This window comes from Pogona vitticeps, chromosome 5, assembly GCF_051106095.1.
Source record: "Pogona vitticeps strain Pit_001003342236 chromosome 5, PviZW2.1, whole genome shotgun sequence".
Classification (NCBI taxonomy): Eukaryota; Metazoa; Chordata; class Lepidosauria; order Squamata; family Agamidae; genus Pogona; species Pogona vitticeps.
The window spans coordinates 142,761,493-142,786,731 of record NC_135787.1 but is presented as its reverse complement, the minus strand read 5'-3'; the positions used below and the strand labels follow the sequence as shown (position 1 = coordinate 142,786,731).

Below are 25,239 nucleotides of genomic sequence, written 5' to 3'. Positions count from 1 at the left end.
AAATTGTAATATGCAAAATATTCAACATTTTCTTCTGTTTCCACTCAAGTCAATGAAAAGTTCCTACTGACTACAGTGTTTCAGTAGATAGCTACTTTAGTCAGGATGCACAGAAAAATAAATTTGATTACTGATACAAGTACATGAAGGGACAAATTAAAAGTTACCAATAGAGCGTATTAATAATGGAACAAGCCAGGATTCATCTAAATTCTGTTTGTGTGTTTGGTGGATTTTAAAATAATAGTCAGTTTTGAAGAAGACCAGAAACTTCTAGAAGAATGAGTCTTTTGAGATTAAACCAACAGTCTTATTTATCTTGATATCACTAAAAACAGTATTATTCTATAACATGTATTTAAGTAAAAACACTTCAAATATGTACAAATAGAATTTCAATAAGCCATTATTTCATCTAAAGCCAAATCAATATGCTTACCGTATAAAGCTCATTAAGCACTCTCATTAAATCCTCATGAAGTTGGAATGCAATCTCTTTGCTCTGTAATTAAAAAGATATTATTAGGAAATGTCACTTAAAAGTAGAACTGAGACTTAAAGTGGAGGAGCAGGGATGGTACTTTTCATTTAACATTTTTCATTTAATACTTTATACCCCTTACAGAAAGGTGTGAAAATGTCCATTGACCTTGTGTTACGGAAAGGAAGACACAGCTGTTGACAAGGCAATTGAAACAATATTCCTCATTTTGATTCTCTACAGCAATTAAATCTATCATAGCAAAACAGGAAATGATGAAAACTTGCTTCAACAATGGAGCTGAGCTGCCTGTTCCTGATATTCATTCAGTTAGGGCACTGAGGCCTTGTCTACCCTCAGGGACATCACCATGTAAACCAAATCTAATTTGTTTTATGGTACTGTGATATCACTGCAGAGTCTATAATCTCCAACTAGATGAGACCATATAAGAAAGTGGGACCGAAATATCAGAATAACAAGTTAAAAAAAACAGCCATGAAAGAAACAGAGATTCCCTTCAGCCCTAGAAAATCAACATTTTTTTCCTGGAAAATGCTTGAGGATAACACTTTGTTGCAGTCTATTGAAAACTTATGCTTTTCTGTAAAGTCGTCATGCATGTATCATTCCAGAAACAGTCAAAAGAAAACAAAGTGCATAAACTAATTTTGATTGATTGGTTGGTTGGTTGATTGATTGATTTATTGTATTTATACCCCACCTATCTGGTCAAACAACCACTCTACGCAGCTGCCAACATAGAAACCAATTATAAAATATAACAAAATTTTTACAATCAATGAACAAGGTATTCAAGATGAAAAGAAAGAAAAAAGGAAAAATATAACAAGAAAGAGAAAGAGAAAAAAGAAAAAGAAGTCAGGCATTAGCTGGAGGGAAGGCCTGCACGAACATCCAAGTTTTCAGTTGGTTTTTAAAGGTACCCAGCGAAGGGGCCACATGAATCTTCAGAGGAAGGTTATTCCAGAGGCGAGGAGCTACCGCTGAGAAGGCCCGGTTTATAGTCCTTTCCTTCCGGGCCTCCCTCGGCGTCAGAACAATGTGATCAGGCCAACCTTATGAGGTAAATGAACACTTGTCTTTCCTCATTATTTTTTAATTTGTGATAAGTTATTCATTCATTCATTCATTGAAACAGGTTTAAACCAACATTCATTCCTACAGATACAAGGTGGCAATCAACAATAATGAAAACAACTTTAAAAACTGAAATATTACAATAAAGCAAAATAACAAAAAAGCAGCAAATACAATAAAACACTCAAAATCAATCAATCAAATAAATAACTAGATAAATGAACAGATTCTGAATTATGACTAAAACAATTACAGTGTTGGCATCAGCTGTATCTTCAAAGGGAAATATTCCATATTTGTAGCACCAAAAACAAGATGGCTCTACTCTCTCCCTTGTTAACGGGCAGATGGTGCACAAGAAAGACTTCCTTAGGCGATCTTAAGTCAAGGGGAGTTAGTATACAGAGAGGTATTCCTTCCTTTATGCTTTACAACCCAATGGCTGAAATCTTGACATGCTGTTGCACAGAAGGTATAACTTTTTGAAGATAATTGCTGTAAATTAAGAAATCTCTGTAGACATTTTCTGTTGCATACCGACTTAGGTGACTCTTCGTGCAACAGATAATTCCTACAGAGATTTCTTAACTTAGAGCAATTTATCTCTAAAAGTTATGCGATTTGCATAACTGCACAACAGGATGTCCACCACTATCTTATCCAAGACTTCCCACTGCTTTGGCAGAGGAACAGATCTGTTTTTACTATGAAGTTCTTCAAAGCCGATTTAGCTAGATAATCAGATTAAATCTTCTCAGTAATCTACTTCTAAGGTTGAAATCAGCAATGCCATAGTGTATACAAAACTCCTTTGCTCGCTATTAAATTTGTATTTTATACTCCAGATACTGTCTAATTTATTCTAATTCATTCTTTTTGGAGAGATTCCTACTTAGTAAAACTAGTATAAATACAACTTAAAAGTCCTGCATAGCCAATCCCCCTTTTCTACATTTAATTCTTTTCTCCTTTCCCTTCCCTTCCTAATGGTTCGGGAAGGCAGAGCTATAGACAGGGAATGGGAAGGATATCTTGTATAAAAAGAAACACTAGAAGTTTGGAAGCAAAAGAGTATAGACCAGAACTTTCCCCACAAGATGTAAACACTTTCCTATCCCCGTCACCAACTTTTTAGTGGTAAAGCTCATGATAGTACAAACCACTATAATAACATTTATGCTGAAAAATTAGACTTTGTAATTTAGTAATACTGTTTCACTGAGCAACACATTTAAAAGCTTAACAGAAAATTAGTTTGTTAAACCTTCTTTAGAATTAAACAGTCCTCTCATATAAAATTATATATATGCTTGTACAATTACATCAGTTATATCCTTCTTAACTACCAAAAAATTAATATAATATAATAATGATACAAATTTCCTCCCAAAACAGTAATTGGCTCCTACCCCAAACAACAATTGGTTTAACTTAGTAAATCATTGATAGGTTGCTCCATAGGTTGTGTCATACTTTGCTATACTTAAACATTTAAAAACTTCAGATATTTCTATTTCTTAACAAGATTATTTGTGACCTACATTAATCATAAAATGTGAATGCAGTAACTATAATGGTATTAAAGCTGACTGCAATCTACCTCCCTTGAAGTCCTTTCTTCACTTAAAACAGTCTTGTCTCTTATGCCATGAGACCAGTACTATTACTCATCCCACCCTTATAATCCATAAATAGCTGCTTCTTGCTTAATGATATCTAATAATATGCCTACTTCCTATACGTCTTCCATCCAAGCTATACATGTGAGTCCTGTCATCAATTTACATGCATTAACATGGTTCAGCAATTAAATATCTTTTAGAAATAACTATAGATTTGCAGAAAAATCATCTGACACATTATTGCAAAGGGCAATAACAGAAAACAATGTCATCAGAATCATTTTGAAACCCCTTTTATGGGGATGCCTTGTTAGAAGCTATAGTCATGTGAAAGAGAGCATGCTGTCTTTGAATTCTACGGTTTTATGTATTGGGACATAATAAAAATCAACTGGTCCTTAGCAGGTCTGAAAATTAGGTAAATGCAGCTACAGAGGAGCTGGCATATTACATCATGTCATGAGTTATTTTACAAAAATAAAGCCAACATGGAGAAGCCATATGTGAAACACTAAATACATCCTTATTGCTTCCAAAGGAATTAAGAGGCTAAGTAGTACCCAGGTACTGCTAACCAAATGACCTTGTATTGGGCATTTGGTTAGTCTAAAAAAAAAGATGATCAGCAGGCATGACCACCTCTATAAAAGCTGAAGTTTTAGCAGTTTGCTGGTCTGCAGCGTTCAGGTGTGTGTTAATCCAATGTCGAGGAGGAAACACATCAGCAATGATCATAGAGAAGCAATTGTTGCTGCTCATCACGCATATATGATGATATATGTACCTTTTTGTCTAAACTTGATCAGTTGCTTATCTTTAACATATCGTAAAAAAAACTCTTTAGTATTTGTGAAGATTAACAAGTTTAAAATAAAAACAAGCATAACATCACTGTTTCATTTTATTTTTAAGTAAAGTTGGTTCGGTCCCCGAACAAAGTTCAGATTTTTCATGTGGCCCCCATACAGAAATTAATTGCCCACCACTGCATTAAAACTACAGAGAGCCACTCCATGCCCAGATCACCTTCATCCTTTCCTAAGCAGAAAACCAGGTCTGGTAGGGCCACACGTGGAGTATTGTGTACCGTTCTGGTCGCGGCACCTAAAAAATGACATAGTGGAAATGGAAAAGGTGCAGAAGAGAGCGACTAAAATGAATACTGGGCTGGGGCACCTCCCCTATGAGGAAAGGCTACAGCATTTGGGGCTCTTTAGTCTGGAGGAAAGGCGCAGAGAGGGGATGATTGAGACGTATAAAATGGATACTCTTCCCTCTCACACAATACCAGAACCAGGGGACAGCCACTCAAATTGAGTGTTAGGAGAGTGAGAACAGACAAAATAAAATATTTCTTGACCCAGCGTGTTGTTAGTCTGTGGAACTCCTTGCCACAGGATGTGGTGATGGCATCAGGTCTAGATGCCTTTAAAAGGGGATTGGACAGATTCCTGGAGGAAAAGTCTATTGCAGGTTGCAAGTCACAATGAGGATGTATAATCTCCAGGCTTAAAAGGAAGGTATCTCAGAATGCCAGATGCAGGGGAGGGCTATCTGTTGAATGTTTGTATTATCTTATTTTTATCGTGTTTTGATATTGTGTTATTCGTCTTGTTGTTAGCCACCCAGAGTGGCCTGGTTGCCAGATGGTGCAGGGTATAAATCCAATGAAATAAATAAATAAATACAAATAAAATATACTGCAATGTAACATAGGCTGTGAAGTAATACTAATTAAATAAAGGTTCAGGGAGAATAAATTGGTTATGGATTCAAGGGTTATAAGGTCATTTCCAAACAATGTAAAGGCCATCATTCTACAGTGAGGAAGATTATTCACGAGTGGAAAACTTTCAAGACAGTTGCCAATATTCCCAGGAGAGGATGTCCAAGCAAATTCACCCCAAGATTAGACCATGATCAGAGAAATTGCAAAACACCCAAGATTTACATCTCAGAATCTACAGGCCTCAGTTAGCATGTTAAATGTTAAAGTTCATGACAGTACAATTAGAAAAGCACTGAAAAAGTATGGTTTGTTTGGAAGGGTTGCTAGGACAAAGCATCTTATCTCTAAAAAGAATATGGCAGCACAGCTTAGGTTTGCTAAGATGCATCTGGACAAACCACAGGACTTCTGGAATAATGTTCTTTGGACTAGCAAGACCAACGTAGAGGTGTTTGGCCATAATGCACAGTGTCACGACATATCAGCACAAACACCTTAGACCAACTGTCAAGCATGGTGGTGAAGGTGTGATGATTTTGGCTTGTTTTGCAGCCACAGGACCTGGGCATGTTGCAGTCATTGAGTCAACCATGAACTCCGCTGTATATCAAAGTATTCTAGAGTCAAATGTAACACCATCTATCCAACAGCTAAAGCTTGGCCAAAACTGGGTCATGCAACAGAACGATAATCCCAAGCATGCCAGCAAACCTACAACAGAATGGCTGAAAAAGAAAAGAATCAAGGTGTTGCAATGGCCCAATCAAAGTCCACTCCTCAACCCAATTAAAATGCTGTAGTGGGACCTTAAGAGAGCTGTACATAAACAAATGCCCACAAACCTCAATGAACTGAAGCAATGTTGTAAAGAAGAGTGGGCCAAAATTCCTCCACAACAATGTAAAAGACTGATAATGTCATAAAGAAAATGATTACTTCAAGTTATTGCTGCTACAAGTTACTAAGTCATAAGATGTACTTTATTGTTCACATATAGATTCTCCGTTTTGGCTTTGTTTTTATAAAATAAATAATGATATGATATGATATATCATGTGTTGCTCATCTGAGGTAGTATTTACCTAATTTTCAGACCTGCTGAGGACCAGATTATTATTTTTTATTATATCCTGATATGTAAAACCATAGAATTCAAAGACAGTGTGCTTTCTTTTTCATATGATTGTATGCCTGTGCCTTTTGCTTCACCCCCTGTACTTGCTTGCCCTCAAACACTGTGTAAGAATGCTGGAAGTGAAGACAAATATTGGTAACTATACTGTGTCCCACTTCATTAGCTGCTGCCAAGTGAATCTAAACACTGAAGGAGTCCCACTGCAGTCTAAAGATACTAAGCATAAAAAAACAGGTGCCTAATATTAGAAGCCTTAGCGCCTGCTCATGATGATGAAAGGAACCGCCACAGTTGTACAAAGTTAAAACATTAAACAATTGATAACTAGGACATTACATTCCCAAGAGCAGACCTATTCTTAGAGGTGTTTTTGCAAGGGCTTCTGAAGTTCTCTGCAAGTGCTCTGAACAGTATTTTACCATCTCTGAACTTAGTAAAAGCAAAAAGTATATCCAATACACTACATTCCACTGATACTACAGCAGGGGTAAGAAACCTCTGGCTCTTGAAATGCTGCTAGGCTCTAATTTCCAGCAGTCCTGTAACAGCATGGAATTCACAGTCCCACAACATCTGGAACCCCCAGTCTGCTTTTTTACCCTTGCCCTATAGTTTTATAGACTGTTTCAAAGCTTTGAGCAACCTCTCTCTCTCTCTCTCAAACAGATACTGTATATTCAAATGTAGGTACAGTATATCGTCACCAATCAAATCATTGTCCTAGGGTCAGTTACTTCACATTGAGTTGTATATTTAAAAGATGATATGCTATGTATGTTTTTATACAGAAACTTCACATTTGGTCTGGAAATTTTTATAAATATCTACTTGACATTTGTATTAAAAAGCAAATGTCAGTATTTCCAGCTAACGGGATCCTAAACCCAACAAGCCCCTAATAGCATTTCTATCTAGACAGCAAACAGAAGGAATGTGTGTCTCTTCCCTGTACCCTAATCAGAAAACAGGGACAGATTTCAATCCTGCTTTTGAAAAAAGAAAAAAGATGGAAAGAATGTTTATCACCAACAAAGAATTAATAGTGCAACTGTGGTAAACATCTTAATTGAAAAGAGAACTTATTCTAATTAAATTAAATGTGAGGAAATTATATAGCTGTTTTATGTCCTTTAACAAAGAACACTATTTGATTCTCTAGAAGGAAAATAAGCAACATGAAACATGTGCCAAAAGCTATCCAATGTAAATTTTTTTAATGTACAGCATATTTACTAGAAGTAAATTCCATTCTAAATTCAATACTTTGGCCATCTCATGAGAAGAGAAGACTCCCTGGAAAAGACCCTGATTTTGGGAAAGTGTGAAGGCAAGAGGAGAAGGGGACGACAGAGGATGAGATGGTTGGACAGTGTCATCGAAGCTACCAACATGAATTTGACCAAGCTCCGGAAGGCAGTGGAGGACAGGAGGGCCTGGCGTGCTCTGGTTCATGGGGTCATGAAGAATCGGACACGACTTAACGACTAAACAACAACAACAAATTCAATTGTGCTCAATGGGACGTTCTCCCAAGTTAAGAAGGCATAAGATTTATTTTATTTTATTTTTGTAATTTAAATTTATACTGTGCCCACTTATTGAGCATGCCATTACTCTGGGCAGCTTACAAAATATTATAAAACATACAGCTGGAAATATTAAAACCATATAAGACATATAAAACAAATTAAAAGAAAACAAACAAAACCCTGCCCCCTAAGCCAGTATAATTTTAATAACATAAGTCAGTATAATTTTTATTATTTTTCACTGACAGATATTCAAAATGCTGTTAAAATTATTTGCAATCCTAAATACAAAAAAGTTACGGTATAGACAGATGGCACAAACTATACAGATTTTGCTTCCCCTACGCAGCAATCTGTATGTAGCTGAATAGGGAAGCACTACAGATTTTTTTTAAAGGCTAATTTTTGACAGCTGGGCAGAGTCATGAAAGCCCCAGTGGATATGCCCAATCGGTGCTTGTTCTGCCATCTTCTGCAAAGCCAAAAATATCTTTGAAAAGTAGGCTATGGTTAAATGACTGCTGGACATACCAATCATCTAAAAATACTTCAGTGCACAGAGAAAACAGAATAATATAAGAGACTATAGAATGATTCAACACTGGAAGGCACAGAAGCTTCTGATGTGCTGAACAGAAGTTCCTATGACCTTGCAATAGGTTTCTCAATTTTAAAAAAAATAGCAAGTACTATCTCATGTAATCATAAGGGAAAAAAGAAGAACACTCCCCTTAGGAGCAGTCAAGTACAAAAACTCTTCAAACATTTCTTCTTTGCTTTAATTTGCCATGTTAGATATGCAATCCTGCATTCCCTTCCACAGTATTTTGTAGATGCAACAGAGCAGAGAAACCACAATCCTACTGGGGCCCATGTATGCTTGTAGAACTTGTCACAGCTAATTGTTGCTAGATGATGAAATGCTGGGATGTGTCTTGGTTGTGTGCCTTGTCACGTACTTGATTACACAACTGAGATGCACCCCAGAGGCTGTGGCAAGTTATGCAAATCTTAGGTGAACATCAATAGGTTTCCAGCTAGAATCTGGTATCTGCTGTCTCATTCTGTCATTTCTATAGCTGCGATAGAGCTAGTGAACTGTGTGCTTTTTTAAAATGATAAATGAGACACAGTATAAGATGCCAAGTTGAGACACAACATAAGATTTAACTTACTACAGCATATGTACAAAATAAAAACTATAAACTGCCCAGAGTAGACTTCGGTCTAGATGGGCGGGGTATAAATTAAATAATTAACTAATTACATAAATAAAATAAACCAATTCACCTGCGCACAGCAGTAATGGCACCTAAGGGAATATCCAAAGGTGATGTGCATATGCATAAAGATATACAAATGTATATTTTCTTTTAATTAATCCAGGTTTACCAAAAGAGAGAGAGAGAGAGAGAGAGAGAGAGAGAGAGAGAGTGTACACACACACACACACACACACACACAAACACACACATATACACTTTTGGTACATCTGGATTAATTAAAAGAAAATATATATATGTTTATTACACACATATCTGGCTACTAAATATGGTTGTGGTGTCTGCTTTCGTCAGGAAATAGAGTCCCCAGAGATCAGCAGTGAACTGTCCCTATATTCTCCACTAAGTGACAATACTGAATAATGGAGACAGTTTATTCTCAGGCTGACAAGTCCAGGTTTAGCAAATGTGCATGCTCAGTTTGGACCTCAAAACTAACTTCTCATATTTATACAGACTTTATAAAGCTTATCACAGCTTATTGTAATTTTGAGAATACAATGCAAGTAAAGCTTTTAATAATCATATAATTAATTATAGAGCAAGTTTGTGCTTCAACCTATTATTCTCAATCTTCTACCATGAATGAAATTTATTTCATGTAACTTAATAGGAACAGAATGTTCCTCTACTACATTGGGATAAATTTATTTTTTGTTTTCCCTTGTGGAAGATAACACAATTTAACTCTTAATAAAGAAGAGTGCTGCTTTTATCCTTCTAATATTCAAAAGAACAATCTCATTCTAAAAACCACTTTCATCTCTACATTTGCAACACAAAATGTTGGAGGGGAATTAGTAATATGTTGAAGCAGGGCATTACCAAGATCCCTGCAGATAATTCATTTAAACGTTATGTCTTTCAGCAATTTCATAATGAAAGCTGAAAAATCACTATATAGTACCTTTTTGAACATTCTGGTGGAATCTTCACTTATCTGCATAAAGCGCATGATGACATTGTTCAGGTAGATATCACTCAAAGTGGCATGATCTTTGCTTTCCCGTCTCACTTGATTCAGAAGTAAGTACCAACAGTTTACTGGAGATAGCAGATTCTGGTCTTTCCTAATAAGGGAAAGTTGCATAATTTGTGATAGTTATGAACACTGCCAGTTTCAACAAAAATGTGGCCACAATAATCTCACTGCAACAACCCATTAAGCAATTACTTTTGAAGATCAAATATTCCAAATTGCATTTATTATTTTTACCACATTTTAAGCACCTGCTTGATGCTCAAAATCAGGGTGATTTAAGAATGATAAATAAGTAATTTCCAAGAATACTGAAGGGTGGTGATGGTTCTAATGACCTTTAGCAGTTATGGCAAATATCTTTAATTAACAGAGATATTAACAGAGAAAGAAAGAGAGAGAAAGATAGATAACATACTGTGTCAATACGAAAACAAAAATAAATGTGTAGGGTTTTCGCATGTTGGTAATATGTACTACATGTATCATTTTTAGCCTATAACCAGGAAGTAAAGGAGGAAGTTAACAAACAATAGAATATTACAGCTTGTCCAAACAGCATGCTTAGCCTTTCTCATTCAAAGCTGTACCATGCAACTGGAAATAAAGGAAATAACTCAGGGACAGGACATATCCATGGTCTCTCTTGGGAAGAACATTTTTTGCTGTACTGAGAAGACTATTTTTTTTTGGTGGTCCAAAGCAGATGAATGGCTGTCTTATGCTTCTTCTTCTTTCAGCACTTTAAGCTAGCTACACAACCTTGACATGTTATAGAACTGTCACAAAAGTTGTACTTTAATAATGCACATGTTGCTGCTTAACTTATGTACTCTATCATTCTGTCTAGCCAGCATGGTCCAATATGTAGTGAGAACCCTGACACATGAACTCTAACAATCTCTCCTTCAATGTTAAATTAGAACAATAGGATCAGACAATATCTCTTGCATTCACCTCTCCATCTCTCATCTTATAAACATCCTAAGTTATTTTCTCTGTGTTACTAGAAAAACTGATGGATTCTAAATTATTCTAGACAGAATCCTAGCAGTGATTTATGCTTGTATAAAGAGAATCACATAAGCCTAGGCTGCAAATTACCGCTATTTATATAACCTGAGATGCAGGTTGAGTTTCTGGATGTGGACCTAATTGCGCAACTAAGTGCATACCCAGGAATGTAACCTGCACCTCATTAATGAATGACAATTTGCTACCAAGGCTTATTCAATTTCTTTTAAGCAGGTGCAAATCACCAATAGGATTCTGCCAACTGCTTGTTACAAGTCAGACTACAGATTAATAAATGTATTAATTTATACATCTATCTTAATATTATGTACAAGTGAATAACCCACACTAAAGCTCCCCAAGCCAAAAGGCCAGGCAAACTGCAAAATAATCCTTTAAAAGCAGAACAAATAGGAGAAGTTCAGATGCCATGACCACACTAAAATGAACCAGAGTTTCTTGTGATGCCTGACTATTTAGATTGAGGCACTTGTTTAATTGGTCCCTTGAAACCAGAGTAAGAAACAAAAACATGGTGCATAGTTCATGCCCCAGTTTGGCAGGAGCTCTAAAACAGAATGTTCACATTTAAACATCATGAGAAACATTTATATTTAAGGATACTTGCACCTAAGGTCAGAATGGGAGGCAATGTACCCTCTAACTTTCAGCCCTGATCGGTGGGGCTCTGCATCTCTCTCTCATTTTCTCATGACTTCACCCCTGTGTGCGTGCACAACTCTACCACCTCCCACACAGGGTTCCGTCGTGACCGGAATCTAAGAGGTTGAATGTGATTGCTGTGCTGGGGTGGAAGAAAGCTGTGTGGAGGGAGGCGGAGTTGCCTGTTTGTGCACTCATGGCTTAGTGGGAGGTAACAGACACACCAAAACACCTGGCTGGATAAGACAGGATTTAAGACTGTGACGTGTGAATTGTGCCACCGAATGTATAACAAGCTCAGACTTACTTGTACTGTTGATGGTCCTTAGTACTTCGTGTTTTTGCCATGAACCTTTCTGCTAGTTTTTCTAGATTGCGAGAGTACTCAGTCTCTATTTCTGCCTTTTTGCGGAAGAAATCTTGGAGGTCTTGAAGAAGCTGTACCCTCATCTCAGTCTGCTGCTCCAGACATTTCTGTTGCTCTATAAGCTGAGCTCTAATCTCTAGAAGAAAAGAAACAGCAACTTAGTAAGAGTAACTAACAAATTCTGTAAAATGCATCAAGACTTCCTTTGAATAATATTTGATAAAAATGTGAAGGATCAGCAAAATTCACACAATTTAAGGCAGCTATGTTTCAAAAGAAACACATCACATCTGTAATTAAAAGATCTTCACTTCTCCTGGTTCCTAGGAGCAATTCTAGTTAGTGATTTCAGCATTAACTGGGTCAGTTTTATGGTTATAATTTCATCCTTTACCAGTTTTTAAAGGAAATGTTTGCTATTAGTTTGCATGGTGTTTTATCATGTCTATGACCAGCTATTGATGCATACCATACACGAAAGTGAAAGTGAAATCCCTATTGCGACTCTCAGGAGGAGGGTCAGTTGAGATCAACTGGAATGTGTGGGGCATGTATCCTGCTAAGTGACGTGTAGCCTTGAACAAGCTGCATGGTCCCAGAGGGCTCCCAGAAGAAAGGACTGGTAAATCATTTCTGAGTGGTTATAATCTACAAATTCTGGGTTGCCATAAATCAGGAAATAATATGGCAACAATGATCACTGCTGTTTTTTTTTAATATATATTTTCAACATCAAAACTGACCACTAGAGGATACCAGAGATTATCTGTATTTCTGAATTTTGGTGGGGTTTTAATACTTCGTGGTGAAGTGGCAATGACGTGGTGAGCTGCGGGTTAAACCGCAGAAGCCTCTGTGCTGCAAGGTCAGAAGACCAGCAGTCGTAAGATCAAATCCAAGCGGAGGAGTGAGTTCCCGTCGCTTGTCCCAGCTCCTGCCAACCTAGCAGTTTGAAAGCATGTAAATGTAGGTAGATAAATAGGTACCACCACGGTGGGAAGGTAATGGCGTTCTGTGTCTACTTGCGCTGGCCACGTGACCACAGAAACTGTCTACGGACAAATGCTGGCTCTATGGCTTGGAGACGGGGGTGAGCATTGCGCCCTAGAGTTGGACACAACTGGACTAAATGTCAAGGGGAACCTTTACCTTAATTCTTTGTGTGAATGGAATGACTGTAGCAGTAACCTGGATAGCTCAAAGTAATGAGCAATGCAAAAAGTTCCTTTCAACAACTGAGAAAAGGATAAGATGCTTTTAAAAATAAATAATTACATTGATGGTGTCTTACAGACTCTACCTTAAGTAACTTTACAAGTCACTACAGTATAGGAAAAACAGATGTGGATTTAAGGGCCAAACCAGATGTTTGAAGACAATGTTTCTTCCCCTCTTCTCTACAACATATAATCCTTACATAACTAACACATACTTATGCACTGTACTGTACACTTCCCTGCTTCACATTACTTGCAGCATAAGGAAGAGAAATGCGTGACTCAATTACTGTATATGACACATGTCTTTATGTCAGATATTGCAAGAGAGAAGAGATATATATTGGTGACAGCTACTTGTGCCTGTTAAAGTATCCAGTTTCACACTGAAGGGAATGAAAAACACACTTCAGTTCTTCAACTATAGGTTAATGCCAGCTGGTACAAACACATCAGCATCTGGTTAATGCCTATTTAAGATTTCAAATACAATGCTGGAATTTCCATTGCTGCTGCCTACAGAAGACTAATCTACATTAAACACTAAACAGTTTAATGCAATGCAAAAATCCTCAAAAATAAATCCACAACTAAACAGGACCTATGATCCCAAATAAGTCAGAATAGTAAAACAGATGTTAGTTTCAGCCAGACTTTCTGGAACAAACGGTACAAAGATTATGGTATTTGTTTCTTAGGTGGAGTTAACAAAAGCACTTGTAGACAAACATCAAAGGGTTTATAATCAGAATTTGTATTGACTGACTTCTAGTTCTAAATTTATGCAAAGAGCAATAACTATAGGTATCCAGTTATCCTTGCAGTTTAAGAAAAAAAATTCTCCTGCTGATTTCAACAAATTGTAAAAGAACAATGTGCTTAGCAGCTGAATACCCACATAGTTGATCGTTCTTGAATTTTCATTTAGATCTGTTACTAGTAAGGGCAAATAACTCTTATTCCTCTCAGTCAGCCCACACATACATGGCAATATTGCCCAGAATTAGACATTCAGATGATATTTACAGTTATTTACAGAAGTTAAGGACAGTGGCTGAATTTCTCTCACCCCTTAGTTCTTTGGAAAAAAATTGTGTAAGCTTTTAGACAACAAATTACACAGAGCTTGCATATTAGCAGGATTGTTGGTGTGAAACCTTCAATCTGCTTTCGAAGTGAAGGGATTTTAAGGAGCAGTTTGAGAATTACAAGGGACATCTTATGAAAGACTAACACTGTTGAAAGTATGCACACATGGGGAGATGTACACACTTCCCTATGAAGCCATTATACTGACCCCAGGTCCTATCTAGAATTTTCTCAGTTACTATAGCATGATAAATAGTAATTATATAAACCAAAGGGGGCAAAATGGAATCCATGTAAAAAGGGAAAGGAGGGAATACATGAGCCAATGACACCATTCCTCAGACTTCAAATCTATAGTTTGGGTAACATAGTGCTGGAATAGATATACTGTAATTCATCAATGCAAATGCCAAAGAATAGTCTCAAGGAATCTGCAATAAGCACACAGGAAATGACTGAATAGATTCCTGAGACATGTATTCTTTGCAGAGTTCTTGGGGTATTTATTTGTAAAAAATTAATTAGGATAGTTCCTATAATAATCCATAATTCATTGTGAAGCTGAAATATTTCAATATCATCAAGATTTTAAAGTAAGTCTGGCTACAGATCTACTTTTAGCTTTTGGATACATTTGTATACATTTACCATGTTTTGTTGATAAACCTAATGTGATAGAAGTAGTTGTGTATCCATTTCTCAGCACTCCTCTAACCACTATATTACTGAGCACTAAACAGTTTAAGACCTGAGTATGTCAATAAACGTATTTTCCCGCATGAACAAAGCCCTTATTTTTCATCTGAATCCCTACCATCTAAAATTAGGTACAGTACATGTATTCACTAGAAAGGGGGGCCATTTGATCACCGCACCTCCACTATGGAACACTCTCAACCAGAGAAGCTTGCCTGGGCACAATCTTTGATTACCACTTTAAGTGCCGTCTGGTGACATCAGTTCCCGTCACTAACGTATTACCAGAGTGGTTCCTAGTGACACTGTAGATAAACATGAGTTGATCCTCTGTCTGCTTGTCTTAATTTTTTTCACTGTACATTTGTCAAGGACCACAGGCACTTAATTCACTGGAAGCTCTCCAACTTCTTTAACAGGAATGAATTCACAAATTCATGCTCCAATACTCAGTAACTGCAAAATCAAGTGACACATCTCAAGAGTGATACTTTTCAGTGGAGGCATTGGCAGTGACACACTCACCTGTAGGGATGAAACGTCAGTTAGCATACATCTATATGTAAATTATAACTCAGTCTGGAAACAAAACCAGTTCACCTCTATGTGCCCCTCTAGACAAACATCAAGTTCTTGATACTTTAGTTTATCCTCAGATCTCAGTATTTAAGAGGGTTCTGTATGCTTTGCCTTGAACAGTTCTGTGTAGCTCCTGTACAAATGTTTTGATTTACTTTTGTTAACTGAATCAATTCTGCATCCCTGGTCTCATCAGGATTTTTGACAGGGAGTTCCTTCAACACAAGCCCTCTAAACTTTTATCTGAATATAGTGGTGGCTCAGCAGGTGCTGAAGAAATTCTTTATAAACTGCAGAAGAGGTGGAAGGCGGCATTCCTGTGAGAGTCACTGCAATCCGTTTTGAAAGAGACATTTGTTACAATTCTTATAGTCCCAAATTTTATTCTTCCTCACCCTCAGTTGCATTCTTAAAAAATTGATATCTAGTTTTAATCAGAGTACAAGAGCACATGTAACATGCTTGTCCGAAGATCCTTTTGCCTTACTTTTTTTTGCTAATGAACACTATATTTTTAATTGTTGAAACAACAAAACTGAACTACAGGCTCCTCTTATTACAAAAGGTAAACATAAAATTACTGATAACTGCTGTGCAGTTTTTAGTTATGAGAATTAAGTTAAACTTCAGCAAGACAACTGCATTCCTATTAATCAGTCTGCTTACTATAAAGGTAAATCCTTTGTATACTGAGACTCTTCAAAAGCTTAAGCACAATAGCAACTCTGGTACATGGCTGTTTGCATAAAACTGTAATGATTGTGCATTGAAACAAAGAACCAGCCTACATGATCAATTTGGGAGTATATGATCAGTGTTTGGCCTGATCAAAAATATAGAGGAGTTGTACAAAATGGAGCACAGTACAGGTATACATTGCTCTGAACTTACAGTGCCATTCCTAAAAATCTATCAGGAGTTTCCAAAGTAGAATAGACACTTGAAATCCACAGAGTGGTATAAAATTCTGAGTACTAATTCCTCACACATACATTTCAGTCTAGGATGAAACATACTTTTTGTGTCTAGAACTTAGACATTTCCTTTAGTCATGTATTTATTAAAATGGCATGTACAGATTATATTTGATCACATTCAAATGTACGTATTGCATTTGCCTCATTTAGTAGGGGAAATGAAAGTATTGGCTGGAGGTACAGAATATTAGCCTACATATTTACTTCAGTACCATTGCTCTTTCTTGTAATGAATTATACATAAAGAAAATAGACCACTGGAAGTTAATCAATTTAGATTAAGTCTGAGATAAATGATAGTTGGCATGTCTAATGATCTGAAGACAGTGGGAGCACAAGCTCTGGACAGAGTATGATCTCCTGTGGCTGAAGTCTTCGTTCATTTCTAGACTGACTGTCATGACGTAAACCGTCAGACTGTGGCTAGTAGTGCTATTCCCTAATTTCGCCTGGTGGCAAAGCTTCAATCTTTATTGCTGGGTTTGGACCTGGAAACTGAGCCTTCAAATTGGCCCAGAAAACCTCAGGAGCTGGAAACAATAGCAAGGATTATTTGAGGCAGTCTCACTGCAAGAAGCTTCTTATTTGTGAACACATCCTTTAGTATCTCAGTGTCTTGTTCTTATTCATGTATACTGTGTATGTGTTCTCTCTTTCTCCAACACACATCTTCTTGGCCTTTTCTGTGTTTCCGATGGCACCTACTAATGGAGACTGTTAAAGACCCTGCCAAAATAGCCCAGTTCATCTTTCAAGGTCCATGGCAATCTGTCTTTTCGTTGCTCCAGATGAATATAGCCTTCTTCTGAATTGAGTACAGATCTTGTATCCCAACAGCAAACTGTGTCCTGGCACAAACAATCCCAAACTTGTGCCTAGACTTTATTAAGATGCTACTCACTAAGGTGATGTTAAGAGTGCCAAAATACCCTGTATAGCTGCAGAGGCCTTTGTTTTTTGTTCTTAACTATTCATAATCACAGCTGATAGTCATTTGGCTGCCTGCCCCCACAGACATCTCAATAGATGGCATTTTGCCTGCCCAAAATTTGGTAGGCCAGCAGCAATGCTGAGTAACATTTTGAGAACCATTTCTCCTGCAGAAACTAGCCATCTGTGCCAGCAATTAAACAGTGGCACTACATCTGTCCTTCATGTTGATCACACAGCAAAGTCTGTATGCTGCTTTCTGGCTGGTGCAGTCTGGGAACTTGAGATCAAACCAAGGGACAGATCAGAGTCCTCTCTGAAATTAATTCTCAGAGCCTGGTTTTGAAGGCTCATACCCTGCCATATTTAATTGCAAATTCTTAGGTTAAGTTACGAGTTTAGGAAATGTGTGTAGCATTTTAGTTCTCTCACTTTCACACTGGAAATGGAATTAGAATTAGATGCTTCTTTGAGGAGGAATAAAGCAGCACAGGGGATCCAAAACAGCCATGATTTTATGAGCCACAGGCATATCTAATCCAACTTTTGGACTTTCTGCTGGAACCCCAAGTTTTATACTACCTTTGTTTGATGAACAAATCTGGAGAACTCAGAGGCTCACCTTATTTGCACAATTTTAGTAGTCCAATAAAGGTGGGCCTACAGCCCAGAATTTTTGTTTCTATCAGTGGATGACATGGCTACTTTTAATGTTAATGGTTGCTCCACATGTATTTGCGAACTCTGTCCTCCCTTCAAGACTGTGGTGACTTCTGCTTTGCTATGTAGCCAGTACCAACTCAGATGTGATACAATGCAGTCCCAGCAATGCTCAGAGGAGCAGATTCAATCTTGCAGTTCTATATAGTAAATATGTGCTTTCAGATAGGATAAAATCAGAAGAATTAGATCCTCTAATGCTGTCTTTGGCCTCTACCATCCCAAAAGGTCAGAACTATCACAACCACAAAGATATTTTGAAAGAAAACCCTGAAAAGTGGAAGAATTAATACAAGCAGGGACCCTGTGAAAGCCTGTACCTACAGCTGGCTCTGATGAATTGCAATAGATGACTAAGAAACCCATGAGATCTGCCAGGATGTACTTGACACCTTGCTTTCAATCGTGTGGTGCTTTAGAATTAATACCTACTTTCTACCCCCTGCTCCTCTTGTACTCTAAGAGTTCTAAAAGTGAGAAAGAAAATGACTTCAATAACTCTCCTTCAAATGACTCTTTCCTTTGCAACACTGCTGGAAATACCAAGTGCTTAAAAATCTTTTGACAAGATCATTTTGGAGGGCAATCTTCCACTACTCCTGAAACTATGTGCTGTAAGATTTATTTACATTTATTAAAATATTCAGCATATTGTGCAAGCAGTTCTATTCTCTCAAAAGGCTACATACTAAATCCTCTGCATCTGGGGCATGCTGCCAAAGGCAATTAAAATAAAAGGGATAAATAATGGAAGAGTACAGACAACCATGGTGTATGAAGCAGTTTCAATGACAGAGCAATGACATACAATAAATGGCTAAGAAATCCAGAAAAACTCTATATTTAATATTAAGACACAACTTGCAAAAGTGTCCCAAGCATTTTAACATTCAAATACTGTATTATTCTAATCAGTGATAAAGGCTGCATCCCAATGCATACCTAACTAGGTTAAGCCCTTCTGAACCCATATTCTTGCACAGGGCTAGGTTATAAGGTAGCAAGTCTAAAATGCAATTTATGGGATCAGCCTCCAATGCCTATCAAGAATATCAGGAGATTCCTTGGATTTGGTGACAATGGACACACTAATGGAGGATAACACATAAACATTTATTACAGAGACGACACAACAGAAAGCACAACCAGCAGAATACAGTGGTGCCTTACAAGACAATTGCTTCGCATAATGACGAATTAGCTTTACGATGAGGTTTTCGGAGCAGTCTTGCGCTTCGTTTAACGATGTTTCCTATGGGTGATTTTCACTTTACAATGTTAGGGACCTTGCCTTGCAAGACGGTTAAATTTTAGGTCCCTGTTTTTCACTTTAACGATGTTTCTGACAGCTTGGTCTTGCTTCGTTATATGAGTCTTTTAATGGTCTCTGTTTCGTTAGATGGCTGTCTTCGCTTGGGAACCGTGTTTCGCTTAACGATGTTTCCTATGGCAATTTTCGCTCCCACTGGAACGGATTATCAGGTTTTCAATGCATTTCAATGGGAAAACGTGTTTCGCAAGACAATGTTTTCGCTTAACAGCGATTTTCGCGGAATGAATTAACATCGTCTTGCGAGGCACCACTGTACAGAGAAAGATCAACCATACGCTCCTTCTGCTTGTTGGGGATCCCAAAACAATGGTGAATGGGCAGCTCTTGGACTCAGTATTTGGACAACACTTCTCTAGAGCAGGTCTACACTGAAAGTCAATGATGGCCAAAGTACCCAGCCCTTTTATACCTTTGCAGGCCATATACTTGTTCATTAACACTTCTCTGTACGACCAACATCTTTGGTGTTCTCATTTCATTAACTGGCAAAATGAAAACAGAGCATCTCACTAATGAGCAAACTGACAGCCAAATCAGATATAAATGTACAGAAGAACTGGACATCAAAGCAGAACACCTGCTAGATACTCCTGATCACTCTTGAACTCACCACCAGAACATCTATAATAAAGAGCCCTATACTCTCCCAGATGGCCTCCAGTCATTCAGCCAGATGAAACTTGTTTCTGCCAATTTCCAGCAGCTCAATTCTTCCTGAGGTAATAACCTCTGATTCAGTCAGTGTCCAACAGCATCTTACGCATCTTAAACATGGGGCTCAAAGAAGAGTATTGAGGCTAAAACTTGACATAAAACCTCATTATAATTACAAATGTCTTCCACATGTACACTAAAGTTCACTTTTAACTTGTGGTGTAAATTTTACAATATTGGTTGTTGTGTGTTTTTTTTTATGCTCTTTGGCCGTGTTCTTAAGGTTGTTCTTCCTGACGTTTCACCAGTCTCTGTGGCTGGCATCTTCAGAGGACAGAGTTCCATGGCCAAAGAACCCGAAAAACGCACAACAACCATCAGATCCCGGCCGTGAAAGCCTTCGAGAATACATTTTACAATATTATTCCTACTTAGATAGGAGTAGGCTTCACTCAACTTTGGAGCTCCCAATGAATCAAAAGAATGTGCAAAAGGACAAAGCAATATGGCCAATATGGCCCCCATTTTAAAAAGCCCAACATGCAGTTCCAAACTGGGACTCTCTTGCTTGACTGGGAGGTACTTTTGCTTCCACACTGCAGAACTTAACTATTTTCTAAGGGTTCTTTCTCAAGTGAACATTACATGCACGGTGTACTGAACAGCCCCAGTCCTCAACAGTAGATTTGCAAGGGAAGAAATGAGAAAGGGAAGAAGGGCCTCTGCTTGCATTTCCCTGGAAATAAACCTCTGCCATTACCAGGGCTTGAGCAAGGTTCTTCTCCCCACTCCCCTAGGATGCTCTGATTCTCAGAATCCTCCAACCAGCATGACCACTTCTTATTACATCTCCTGTACATCAGAAAATATCATGTAGGGTTATTACCAATACTGCAAATATGTTTGCATATTTATACTGGCATTTTGAAAATATTGCTACTATAATTCTTATTTCTAAGCTTGGCAAGGAGATTTAAAGCATTAGTCTTGTTGCTTAGAAAACAAATGCATGGGGATGGATGAGGTATCTTGAAAAAACAGCTTTACAGCACTGTGTGAGCACAGAAAACACAGGTGAGAAGATGTCTGAAAACTAATGTATTTCCCATGGGGAATTAATCCTTCCTGATAGAGACACAAACTGAAACACCTAGGAATGAGAATACATCCACAATCCCTGCCATGTTTATTTATTTATATTTATTTATTTATTTGATTTATATCCCGCCCATCTAGTATAATTATACCACTCTGAGCGGCTAACAACAGAAAAAAAAAACCAATATGAATCCATTAACATCCATTATTAACAAACATACTAAAATAATAAATAATAGTTAAGAAAAGAAAAAATAAAAAATTAAATTAAATAAATTAAATTAATTTAAATGCTGGCAGGAGGGAAGGCCTGGACATAAAGCCATGTTTTTAGTTGAAAACTAAAACTCTTAGGAGTCCTTTGATGTAAAAGAAGCAAATATGACTTATCGTGGTACAATATTACTTGTATGTCACAGAATACAGAAAGAGTAGAAGCAAACATCAGGGCAGAATATCCAGTCTATCACAGGGGAGACATGTATTGTGTCGTATTCCTAAAGAATAGGGTTTCCTTATTTTAAGCACAGGACTTTATGCCACTATGATAGAATACTTCCTCCCCTCACCCAGTTGTACAGCTCCTTCCTCTCTCTAATTCAGATGGTGTCCTTGTTTTTCCCATGACAAAGGAATTTTCAAAGAGGTAGCTGCGTCTCCATAAGAGAAAAAAAGAAAGAAAAACATTACTCTTACGGCTGCTTTAAGGCTAACAGCTTTATTTAAATATGAACATTCATTAATTGCAATCTACTTCTCCATGTGTGTATAATGTAAATTTTAGTTTCAGTTAAATCTGCTATCTACATGAACAGTGAAAGGGGGTAACAGGATACAGAAAATTATAACTGGTCATAAAAATCTAGCCTGGTAAGCATAAACATAAGATAATGTACTAACAATAGGCATCTGTAGACCAATATATATGTGTTCCAGGCTGTTGTGCTGTTAAATAACCTCAAAGGAATAAGTTCTACTTTCCAGTAATTATAGCTTTTGTTGCCCTCTTAGTTCATTCTATTGCATCTAGAGTCCTTATTTCAAGGGGATGGGGACAGGAAATGACAATGCTCAAAACTGTTGTGAGACAAGCCTATGAATATATGTAGTGTGCTAAAAAGTCAGTCCATTTCTTCACCTATTCAATTTTTGAGTGGAATGTCTGCATATGTCCCATTTGAGCTATTTCCCTTTCAAATCTTCCCTTTAAATCCATTTGTTCCATAAAAGCCATTTTGGTATCAGTGACAGATTGTCTTGGCAGGCTGAAGTGTTCCAACACTAGCATTTATGTGTTGCCATTTTTATGTCAGAGTTGTGTCCAATTATTCTGTCCCAGAAAGACTGGCCTATTCATCCTATGTAGAATGCAGAAGGGCACTGCTGGCAAAGGATGGCACAGATCACATTAACAGTTAAGTAAGAACTCATGATGTGGGTGACACTGTTAGGACCTCGGTGTTGCCAGTGTAAAGGTGGGCATGGAGTTAGTTTTTGGGTCTGGAGCAGAGTCTTGCCCATGATTTATAATACATGCTGTATGGTCTGTTGCCAGAATTACATAACATCAACTATTCTGGGCAGTAACTCTTCCAACTTACAGGTTTTGGGTGTCAGGCATATACTCACTTGTATTTCTACAGAGAACCCTCCCCAACTTTAAACAATCATTTACCCACAAATTTTATGAACAATACAATTGTAATTTTGTGTGTCCTATTTCACGCTAATTCTGTACCACCACCATGTAGACTGTATAATTATATTCACTGCTTGAACATTCTCCATACTCAATGCAACTGAGGAAGCAGATTGCAATCCATGAAAAATCACACTTGCTGTAAATAAATTTGTCAGTGCTAAAGTTTCCACAGACTCTTTCCTTTTTTCTATTTTTTTATGAATGGATAATGTCCATGCATTTGATGGAGTTCACCTCTGAATTCAGAAAAGGAGAGAGGAAGCCACAGTGCACATGAAAATCTATGAACACACAAGTATGCTAGAAACAGGTTCTCCTCTCTTAGTCTAAAGAATAGCAAATTGGTTTTACAGATGCTCTCTTAACCAATCCTATGATATACACATTGAACACTTAACTGACTGAGCTGTTGATCTGAAGTGGAAAAATTTAAAAATCCTGTGGCACACATAACCATTAAAATCACCTCATAAAAGAAATAACAGTCTTCTAGCAAGCATGTTTTGGGGGATGAGAGACACTTTAAAAAGATAAATAAACAATGGCTATATCTGGGCAACATACTAATCTAGAGAGGCAAAAATGATCTGACAACACTGCACATTTGGTTTTCTTCTCCCCATCTTCTCTAGAATGGGTGTAAGGGGCTCAGTAAGTTTTGCTGAGATTAAATTAAATGCATCTTTGCTGTATCATCTGAACTCAATATGTTGTGATAAATCTCAGAGCATGGACAGAGTTCCTGCTCCAGTCCTCTGAAGATGCCGGACACAGAGACTGGCGAAACGTCAGGAAGAACAACCTTCAGAACACAGCCAAAGAACTCAAAAAACCCACAACAACCATCAGATCCCAGCCGTGAAAGTCTTCGAGAATACAATGCTCCAACTACCATACAATTGCACTCATTTCACACGCTAGCAAGGTTATGTTCAAAATCCTACAAGGTAGGCTTCAGCAGTATGTGGACTGAGAACTCCCAGAAGTACAAGCTGGATTTCAAAGGGGCAGAGGAACTAGAGACCAAATTGCTAACATGCACTGGATTATGGAGAAAGCCAGAGAGTTCCAGAAAAACATCTACTTCTGCTTCATTGACTACGCAAAAGCCTTTGATTGTGTGGACCACAACAAACTATGGCAAGTTCTTAAAGAAATGGGAGTGCCTGACCACCTTATCTGTCTCCTGAGAAATCTATATGTGGGACAGGAAGCAAGAGTTAGAACTGGATATGGAACAACTGATTGCTTCAAAATTGGAAAAGGAGTATGTGATGTAGCAGGCCACTCTGATGTCACTGGCAACTCAGGCCTCTCAGAATGCCCACTGCACTACTTCACACTTGCTGCCACCAATTGTAATGACTATTTAAGAAGGACAAAGGTTTCCTTCAAAACGAAACAGGTTTATTGAAATAACAAAATAAATCATATTCCTCTTGACCTTCTTCCCTCTTTACTGTTTCTGTTTTGCACTCTATGTAATGTATTGTAGTGTTTTTACCTAATTAGAATTGTTTATTTATATTGTTACTGTATTTTATTGTTGTTAGCCGCCTAGAGTGGTCCTCACCGACCAGATAGGCGGGGTATAAATTAAATAAATAAATAAATAAATAAATAAATAAATAAATAAATAAATAAATAAATAAATAAATAAATAAATAAATAATAATAATAATAATAATAATAATAATAATAATAATAATAATAATAATAATAATAATAATAATAATAATAATAATAATAATAATAATAAAATATGAAAATCACAAGTAGCTAATCACGATGTCAATCACTGTTTCCTATTTAATCAATCACAGACTTTCCCTCACTGAACACTTCGGCACACAGGCCTCTAAACAAGCTCTTTCTCTCTCACACTCCAGATCTGATCTCTCTCTCTCTCTCTTCACACCCCTTTTTCTTCCAGCTCCTCCCTCTTCTGCCCCACCCTACATCACCCCATTGGCTAATGATTCACTGCCCAACTATGATGGACAGGTAAGGTCAGGGCTGCCTGTTACAGAGTACGACAAGGCTGTACAGTATATTTTCTCCCTGCTTATTTAACTTATACGCAGAATACATCATGTGAAAGGCTGGACTGGATGTTGGGAAGATTTTTAATTCTAGCCTTCCTACTGCTGGAAATTTTAAATTGGATTGAGGTGTTTGCTTAATTCAATTTAGCTTTTATTGTTATAAAGGAAGGAAAGGACGTTCTCCCCCCCCCCACTTTTTTTTTGAGGCTGCTTCTAATGGTATTAAGAGAAAAAGAAATATTTGCTATCCAGAGTTTGGGATTTTATGTCATTGCTTGTGCAAAGCAATGTTAACT

The 25,239-nt window shown here is 37.4% G+C and overlaps 1 protein-coding gene across 3 annotated transcripts in view; it reads right to left on the bottom strand.

Moving 5' to 3' along the window:
* SRGAP1 (SLIT-ROBO Rho GTPase activating protein 1) overlaps positions 1 to 25,239 on the bottom strand; it is a 145,842-nt gene that overhangs the window by 50,601 nt on the left and 70,002 nt on the right. For 2 of the 3 annotated variants that reach the window (XR_013537065.1, XM_020786024.3), the window contains exons 2-4: positions 11,844 to 12,039; positions 9,788 to 9,950; positions 440 to 502 (exon numbers count right to left, since the gene is read on the bottom strand). Coding sequence is in view for 2 of the 3 variants with exons in the window: in XM_020786024.3 (XP_020641683.3) it covers positions 440 to 502; positions 9,788 to 9,950; positions 11,844 to 12,039 (422 nt within the window). In the remaining variant the exon portion in view is untranslated. Of the gene's footprint in view, positions 1 to 439; positions 503 to 9,787; positions 9,951 to 11,843; positions 12,040 to 15,190; positions 15,240 to 25,239 lie in introns of those variants that run through there. The other variant, XM_078376893.1, reaches the window with a different exon arrangement.